This window comes from Chlorella variabilis, assembly GCF_000147415.1.
Source record: "Chlorella variabilis unplaced genomic scaffold CHLNCscaffold_2, whole genome shotgun sequence".
NCBI lineage: Eukaryota > Viridiplantae > Chlorophyta > Trebouxiophyceae > Chlorellales > Chlorellaceae > Chlorella > Chlorella variabilis.
Genome location: NW_005435086.1, coordinates 2096767 through 2105341, shown reverse-complemented (window position 1 = coordinate 2105341; position 8575 = coordinate 2096767). Strand labels below are relative to the sequence as shown.

Sequence of the window (8575 nt, the reverse complement as noted above, 5' to 3'; positions counted from 1 at the left end):
GATCGCGCGTGCTGCAGGTCATGCGCCTGGGCTCTCCCGTCACCAGCCTCAGCCTGGGCCCCGCCCAGGACCTGCTGGCCACCTGCCACGTGGGCAAGCGCGGCATCTACCTCTGGGCCAACCAGGTGGGGTGCTGGGATGGGATGGGATGGGATGGGCCGGGATGGGCTGGGCTGGGCTGGGCTGGGCTGGCCTGGGATGGGATGGGATGGGATGGGATGGGATGGGATGGGATGGGATGGGATGGTTGCCCCTGGGTGTGCGTCGGCGCGAGGAATGCGCAGGCAGGGGCAGCTTGGGAGTTTGAGCGTGGGGCTCGCCCGGCTGGCTTTTTACCAGCGCTCATGCCTCCCCGTGCCCGGCGCATTGGCGCAGATGCTGTTTGGCAGCGGCGCCGACATCATCCCTTCGGAGGAGCCCGTGCGCGTGCGCCTGCCCAGCCTCGCCAGCGGCGGCGCCGGCGCCGGCGAGGCGGGTGCCGACGCGCAGCCGGCGGCCGCCGTCAGCGAGATGGATGCCATGCTGCGGCAGACGCGCGGTGCGGCGGCAGCAGGCGTAGTGGCTGGCGGCGGCAGCGGCTCGGAATCAGAGGACGAGCAGCAGCGGCGGCAGCAGCGGCAGCAGCAGCAGCAGCCAGCAGACGACGACTCTGAGCCAGGCTCCTCATCAGACGCGAGCTCGGATGAGGGCGAGCAGGCGCAGCAGGAGGCGCGGCGGCGGCAGCGGCAGCGCGCGGCGGCCGCGGCCGCGGCCCCCGCCCTCCTAGACCCCGTGCAGGCGGCGGCGGCGGCGGCATATGTGGCGCGGGACGCGGCGGGGGCGCCGCAGGCGCTGCAGCCTCAGCTTGTCACGCTGAGCATGCTGCCGCGCACGCAGTGGCAGAGCCTGGTGCACCTGGACATAATCAAGGTGGGGCGGGGCGGGGCAGGGGGGAGGGGGGTGGGGCACGCTGGCTGGCGGCCCTCAGGCCTGGTGCCAGCAGGAAGCAGCCTCGGCGCAGCCTTTGCGCAGTCTCCTAGACTCACCCCTGCCCGGCGCCTGCCGCCGTGCTGCTGCTGTCTGCAGGCCCGCAACAAACCCATCGAGCCCCCCAAGAAGCCGGCGGCGGCTCCTTTCTTCCTGCCCACCCTGGCGGGCGCGGACGCGGGGCGCAACCCGGTGTTTGATTTCGAGGCGGCGGCGGCGGAGGGCGCGGCAGACCCCGCCGCGGATGCCGCGCTTGCTGCCAAGGCGGCGGCCGCCTGGGGAGAGGGCGAGGAGGGAGAGGAGGAGGAGGAGGAGGAGGAGGAGCGGCAGCAGAATGGAGCGGCGGGCAGCAGCGGCAGCGAGCGCGAGGAGCCCGGCGGCGGCGGCGGCGGCGGCGGCGGCGGCGGCGGCAGGCATCGCCGTCGGCCCGGCGGCCGCGTGCTGCGCACCCGCGCCCAGGCCGAGCACAGCCAGCTCGTGCGCCTGTTGCACAGCTGCGGGCGGGCGGGCGACTGGACGTCGCTCGTGGCCCACCTGCGGGGGCTGCCTCCCGTGGCGCTGGATGCCGAGATCCGGGGCATGCAGGTGCTGGAGGGGGCGCCCCAGGAGGAGGTGGATGACCTGGCGCTGCTGCTGCGCTTCCTGGAGGACGAGGTGGCAGCCAACCGCAACTTTGAGTTTGTGCAGGCGAGCTAAGAGTGTGGGCGGGGCGGGGCAGGGCAGCGATGCATGCGCTGTTGTTTCGGGCTGCTGCCGCGCTCGGGCCGTCGAGCGGCGGGCCCGGCCAGGTCGCGGGCAGATGCAGAGGTGCCTGGTGCCTGCGCACGGCTGGCCTGCCCTCCGCGCCAACACCGCCGGCGCCTGCACGTCCCGCTACCCCTATCCCTGTCGCAGGCGCTCCTGCGGGTGGCGCTGCAGGTGCACGGCGACACGGTGATGCAGCACGAGGAGCTGCGGGAGGCGGCGCAGCGCACGCAGCAGCGGCTGGCCGCCACCTGGCGCCGCCTGGACGGCCTGCTGCAGAGCTGCCGCTGCATGGTGGGCCTGCTGGGAAACATCCAGGCCTGAGGCCCAGGCATGCACCACCACAAATATTGCCGCCCTTCAGTTTCATATTGTTTTGGTTGTCTGATCTCATGCAATTTTCCAGCCAGACCCGCTCAGCTAGCAGCTCACAAAAACAGGCTCGCATCGCAACAGCAGTGCTCGGAATCAAGGCAGGGAAAAAAGCAAACGCAGCACAGGGTCAAGCGTGTCTGAAACCATTTGCAAAAAAGGCAAAGGCGGCAGCTGACGGTTCATTAGTGCGCCAGCAGCAGCAGCTTCTCCGCCGACTCCCCGCTGGGCGGCAGCTCCCGGCGGTGCTTGCGGCGGTAGCGCAGCACCACTGTGGGCACGGCGGCGGCGGCGGTGCCCCCCAGGATGGCCAGGCCTGCGGGCGGAGCGCAGGGCACAGATAGGAGCATTTCACGGGAGATCGTTAAACCCCCATCCAGGTGTGTTGTGTGGCCAGCAAGGGCTTCGGATCCAGGCTGGCAGCTGCCCGGCAAGCCCTCTCACCCGACAGCCTGAAGAGCAGCTCGGGCCCGTGCGAGTCGTACAGCAGGCCGCCCACCAGGCCCGCCACGCCGCACCCCACGCCGGTCCACAGCCCCTGGAACAGCCCCTGGGTGGTGCTCTCCAGCCCGGGGGGTGCAATCTTGGAGCTGTTCACCGCGGAGGCTGCGGGGCAGGCACGAGGGATGGCAGGGCCGGCTGGCTGGGGCATCTAATCAATCCTAACAACGGCAGACTCGGCACAACACCAGCTGCAGCACGGCCTCCTCACCCGACCAGCCGCAGGCATAGGTGACGGCGTGCAGGGTCTCGATGGCCACGATCCAGTTAAGGTTGATGCTGGGCAGCAGCTGCGGGGGGGCGGGACCCAGGGGTGGTGCATCAGTGAGGCAGCTCCGCCGGGAGCCAGGCACGCCGACGGGCCCCTCGCCGCGTGCGCTTCCGCGACCATCAGTACCAGCAGTACATGCCATGATCAGCAGTACCAGCGGTACCACATAGTGGTACCAGCAGGTCCCCACCGAGTAGGCCCACACGCGCAGCCCCAGGGTGGCGCAGGCCGCCAGCAGCACGGTGTTCATGCCCAGGGCCGCCAGGATGCTGCCGAAGAAGAAGAAGGCGGGGAGCTCTGGCAGCGCATTCGCCACCAGGATGCATCCCATCAGCATCTCGCTGCCGCCTGCAGCCCCGGGCAACGCAACGCAGCGGCCGGATCACAAGGCGGGCGGCGGGTGGCGCGTGAGATGGCCGAACAAGCTGCGGCGGCCCCGAAGGGGAGCAGGCCAGCCCGAGGCGGCCTGAAGGGTGGGGAACCCTGCTGCCCTGCTGCCTCACCCAGCTGGGCCAGGTACATGAACAGGAAGCCGCCGACCATGCCGTGGCCAAACCCCAGCACCGTGCAAAGCCAGAAGAAGGTGGCGACCTGGGGGGAGGAGGGCAGCAGGAGGGGTGCAGCGGGCGCAGCAGGGGCAAGGTGTGCTGGGGGCGCAGGGCTCGGGCTGCGGCAGCTGCCCGGCGCCCGCCGCAGCCCCAGGTGCTGGCCGGCTGCCCGCCAGCAGAGCAGTGGCTGGCCCCACCTGCGGGTCGCCGAGCAGGCGCTTGAGCGCCGCGCCGAAACCCAGCGGCGCCTCTTTGACGCCGCCCGCTGCCGCCTCGCCCTGCTCGGGCACCGACGCCAGCGGCGGCGGCGCGGCTGCGCCCTCCGCGGCCCCTGGCGCCGCCGGCGCGGCCGCCTGGGCGCGCGCGGCGGCGCGGCGGCGCAGCCGCTGCTTGCGCTGGCTGTCCGCCGCCATGCTCTCCAGCTTCTTGCTCAGCATGCCCACAATCATGGAGCCGGTGGGGTCTGCGGCACAGCCCCAGCACACGCACACACACACCCATCCCATCGCAGCTGGGGGACAAAGTATGGAGGCAGCATCAAGCTAGGCTGTGTCACTCCAAGCACGACCCAAGGCCTCTCCTGCCGGCCACCACCTTGGCTGCATCACTCCAGGCAAGCCGGCCAGGCAGCATGCGGGCCCCCCAGGCACCCACCCTGCTCCTGCGCCACCTCAGCCAGCTCCAGCTCCAGAGCCTCCCGCATCGCCTCGGGCCCCACCTGCTGCACCTGCGGGCCCTGCAGCTGGCTGGCGGCCACCAGGGAGGGAGTGATGGAGCCGAAAAGGGCGCCTGCAGGCGGGGAAGCAGCAGCTCAGGGGGGTAGGTGAGTAGACCTCCAGGCATCCGGCATGTGCCGGCACAGGGCAGGCCAGCCATGCAACCCCGCACAGCTGCCGCGCGCCTGCCAGTGCCGCGGCGGAGGAGGGCAGCGGCGTGGGCGGCTCCGGCTCCCGCCCCTCCGCCTCTGCCGCCGCCACGCGCTGCTGGCGCTGCAGGCGCTTGCGCTCCAGCTTGCCCTGCCTGCACGCATGCCACATGTTCTGGGGTCGCAGGCCGCTGTGGACTGCGGCGCTTCGCCCGCTCTCTACTACTGCAGATCAGGCGCCCAGACCTCCCAACCTGTAATCAAGGTATCCTGCCCACCTGTAATCAAGGTATCGCCGCACAGGCGAGAAGCCCACAGCCTCCTCGCCCGCAGCGCTGGGTGTCTGTGCGGGCGAGCCAGCCTCCGCATCGCCCCCGCTGCCGCTGCTGCCAGCCCTGGCGGGATCCGCAGCCGCCCCGCCCCTGCCCGCGCGGCCCCTGGATGTGCCGCCAAACAGCTGAGCCAGGCGGTGCACTGCTGCGGAGCGGAAGGCGGGGGTGGCGGCCTCGGCGGCCTCCACACCTTGCAGGGGCGCAGGCGCTGGCGCCTGGGCGCCCACCGCCTGGTCGGCCTGCTGCGGGCTGCCATAGCTGACAGGCAGCTCGCCAGAGCCGGCCTGCCCGGCCACAGGCTGCGGCCCCGCCCCAGCTGCGGGTGGCGGGGGGGTGCCTATGCCCCTCACGTCACCCAGCATCCGGGAGGCAGAGGGCGCGCCCTGGAGCCGGCGGGAGGCACCCTGGCCAGTGGCAGGCAAGTCGTCGGCATCAAACACGGTGCCCTCCTCCTGCTCTGGCTGAGCCCGGTGCGGCCGCTCCTGGGTGGGGGCGCCGTGGGGAGTTAGCACCACATCTGCACACACACACACAACAGCCGCCGCCAGGCACAACGCGTCAGCTGTGCTGCCGCTGGGGAGCACTGCTCGATCACAGGCGGGGAGCGATGCAAGGCATGGCAGGCCAGCAGGTCGGTGCTGCTGGGCTGGCTGGACCAGCAGGCAGCAGGTGGCGTCTTGCCCGAGTCTGGGCTGATGGTCTCCTCCTCCTCCTCGCCCCCCTCCTCCTCAGACTCAGATGTGACCTCCTCCTGGGGCACCAGAAGCTGCAGGGAAGCAGGGCAGCAGGGAGGCAGGGCACCAGGGCACGCCCCATGCTCATCGCCCGCCATTCTGCAGCAACAGCATGAGGATGGTGGCGGCACTGCCAGCCAGGCCAGCCTACCAGGGGTCTCGTCCTCACGCGAGGGATCCCCGCCCTCAGGCTGGCCACCCGGCCCAGGCTGTCGGCGCTGATGGGGCGCGGCAGGGTGGCGGGGCGCCGCCCCAAATCCTGAAGTGAGCCGTGTGTGGGGCGCAGGCCGGGCCGCGGAGCGGCCGGGGAGGGCGGCGCCAGGGGGCTGCCCGGGCAGGCAGCGGGGCCGCCGCCGGGGGCAGCCCCCTCGCCGCTTGCATCTGCCGTCGGGGCGAAGCCGTTGCCCACTGGGGGCGCCGTGGACGGGGAGGTGCCGGAGGGAGGGGACTCAGAGCCGGGCTCCGCCCCGCCCGCAAAAGGGCTGTAGCCGGCGAAGGCTGCGGCCTCGCGGGGCGACTCTGCGGCAGGTGGCCACACGTGCACAGCCGCATGTGGGCGCAGGGGAGCGCAGCTGCCGGTGCTGCCAGCAACCTTGGTTCACATTGGCCCATGAGTTGGGGCCGGGCCGGGGTGGCGGTGGGGTGCCTGCTCACCTTCCACGGGCGCCAGGTGCTGCGCGGCGTAGTGCAGCGGCAGCGTCGCGTAGCCGTAGAGGCCGGCGCCGCCTGGCGGAACGACACCCAGCTCCGTGATGGTTTCGATGAACCTGCAGCCGCGGCACAAAAGTGATGCACTGTCGGGTGAAGCTGCGGCCTGCCTGGGAGGCAATGGCAACAAGGAGCCTGCCTGCCGGCTGGCCGCCACCCGCCTGACAATGGCCAGGGCCCGGGTGAGCGGGCGCTCGGCGGCGGGGGTGGGCGGCGGCGCCTCCTCTGCCAGCAGCGGCTGCTCCAGCCCGGGTGTGGGAGGGGCCGCCTCTGGCTCGCAGGATGGCCTTCGCTGGATGATAGGGGCCACCTGGAGGGCCAGGCGGGCGGGCAGGCAGGCAGGCACTCTGTCGCGCAGTGCGGCAACATCTCCAGCATGGCATAGGGCCCAAACCCAGCCAGGCAGCGGCCGACAGCTGGGAAGAGGCGGCTGCGGGGTGCTCAAGGTCCGGGTGTCGCATGCCGAGCCACCCACCCTGCGCCGCAGCGCCTCCACAGGCAGCATCCAGGCCGCCGGCACCGCCAGCATGGAGCCTACACAGAAGCACACAATGCCCACCCTGCAGGCCAGCGCGGGGGCAGGGGCAGACAATCGGACGCTGCACTCGGAAGTGAGGGACACAAGGCGCGGGACAGCCCACCTGATGCCGAAGCTGCTGTTCACCCAGCCAGCCAGCGGCGCAAACGCCGTCCAGCTGACGCTCGCCCATGTGCGCAGCCGCCCATAGTCGCCTGGCTGCAGGCGCATGCGGGAAGAGGCGGCCTGGATGCGTCGTGGAGCAGGCGGCAAGGGACTCGGCACCTGCCCAGGGCTGAAGGCTACAAGCAGCAGACAGCTCCGGGTGTGTCTGCATTACAGCACAGCGTGCACAGCACGCCGGGGCCCAGTGGTGCGTGCTGAGCTGGCGCTCACGTGCGTGCTTGCGGCCATGACGGCGGCATCGGCCAGGATGGAGGCGGGTGTATAGACGACCGACGAAAGCACCGTCAGCGCCAGCATGGCGCCAAAGCTGGCCAGCGAGGGCAGCGCCATGAGGCCCTGGATCCAGGTCATGCCCAGGTAGCAGGCAAGCAGCAGCGGGCGGTGGGAGCCCCAGCGGTCGGCCAGCCCCGCGATGATGGAGCCTGCAGGTCAAGGTGGGCGGCTGGGTGGGTGGCTGGGTGGGGCAGCAGCGGCAGTGCCATGCAGGCAAGCGCCAGCGCCGGCGCCGGCGCCACCTCACGCATCATGCACGGCCAGGTGAGACGCCAGCGCCGGTGGCCAGCGCTGGTGCGAAGCCGCACCGCGTGGCAGGTGCCCAGCCCGCTCACCGCATGGGGCGGATATCCAGGGCCGCAGCGCTGACAGCAGGCCGATCTGGCTGGGCGAGAGGCCGATGCGGTGGAAGAAGAGGTTGAGGAAGGGGTTGAGGAAGGCGGGGGCGCCCTGGCTGATGGCGTACCAGGCCTGTGCACCAGGCAGCGCGGGCGGGCATGCGGGCGGGCGTCGGGCAAGAGGGCTGCAGCTGCGCTCGCAACCCACCCAGGCAATGCGCCCCTGGGCTGCGGCCCTGTCACGGGGCCCACCCTCCCAAGCTAACCGACACAGGCTAGCCAACCTAGGCGAGCACCCAAGCCAGCCTTCTGGCAGCACCTCACCTGAGCCGCCAGAAAGTGCCTACGGTGCATCACTGCTGCTGGCGGGCGCCAGAGAGAACGGGAAAGCCTGCAGATGCTGTCCTAGGCTGCAAGAAAGCTGCCATGCGCCACGGAGCGCCAAGTCACAGCGCCCACTCTGCATCTTCACTGTTTGACATTCAATGCCCTGTGTTACAGTCACCCCGCTATGATAGGCCGCGTGAGCAGACCTTGGGCAGGGGGCACACGTGATCAAGGGGCATCAAGAGAGGGGGTGGACCATGGAGCACCCTCTCCATGGCTCCGACCACCCTCCCCCCAGCTGAGCGTCCCAGGGTCACCCCACCCTGGCCCCGCTCCCCGTCCTGCCGGACACGCAACCCCCACAACGTGGTGGGGGACGTGGGGATCCTTAGCAGCTTAGGCCTGCCAGGCCGACGGGTGCCGATGCTGGTGCGGGCTCCCGGCGGCAGGCAGCGCCGCCGCCGGGCACTCAAATGGCATGGGGCACATGGGCCCCCATGCCCGCACATCTCCCAGGCACATGAAAATACCAGAAGGCTGCACATGTAAGGGTGCATGCATTGCAGGCAGGAGTGCAAAGTGGCCTGCCGCGGCGGTCGGCTGTGCCATTACTCAGTCAGCCGCCGCTACCGTGCCGGGCTTGGCGTTCCCATGCCAACATGCCGGCGTGCCATCGCGCAAGGGGCCAGTGAGTGTGTGAGGCGGAGGTGGGGGTGGTGGGGCTGCCGCTGACCGTTGCTTGCTGACGCTGACGCTGCTCTTACCTGCGGGGGGAGGGGGTGGGTCGGGAGCCAAGGCCGGGCAAAAGATGCCTGGGCCCTACTCAAGGGAACCGAGGGAGTCACTGTGCCAGGGCAGCAGCATGCTCCTCATGGCACCGGTCGGCAAACCGG

The 8575-nt window shown here is 71.0% G+C and overlaps 2 protein-coding genes across 2 annotated transcripts in view; one reads left to right on the top strand and one right to left on the bottom strand.

Moving 5' to 3' along the window:
- Positions 1 to 2034, top strand: part of CHLNCDRAFT_33926 (hypothetical protein) — a gene marked incomplete at its 3' end in the record, with an annotated part of 7542 nt that extends 5508 nt beyond the window's left edge. The window contains exons 15-20 of the mRNA XM_005851535.1: positions 1 to 125; positions 376 to 558; positions 838 to 909; positions 1066 to 1158; positions 1339 to 1647; positions 1861 to 2034. Coding sequence (XP_005851597.1) covers positions 1 to 125; positions 376 to 558; positions 838 to 909; positions 1066 to 1158; positions 1339 to 1647; positions 1861 to 2034 — 956 coding nt within the window. The remainder of the gene's footprint in view (positions 126 to 375; positions 559 to 837; positions 910 to 1065; positions 1159 to 1338; positions 1648 to 1860) is intronic.
- Positions 2035 to 2446: 412 nt separating this feature from the next.
- On the bottom strand, positions 2447 to 7709 carry CHLNCDRAFT_50056 (hypothetical protein; the record flags this gene model as incomplete). The annotated part of the gene is made up of 15 exons (XM_005851237.1): positions 2447 to 2688; positions 2795 to 2873; positions 3009 to 3202; positions 3358 to 3445; positions 3600 to 3865; positions 4057 to 4191; positions 4514 to 5116; positions 5152 to 5365; positions 5485 to 5852; positions 5988 to 6351; positions 6517 to 6601; positions 6683 to 6777; positions 6955 to 7166; positions 7353 to 7488; positions 7680 to 7709. The coding sequence occupies 15 exons, from the start codon at positions 7707 to 7709 to the stop codon at positions 2447 to 2449; spliced, it is 3111 nt and encodes a 1036-aa protein (XP_005851299.1).
- Between the last annotated feature and the right edge of the window lie 866 nt (positions 7710 to 8575).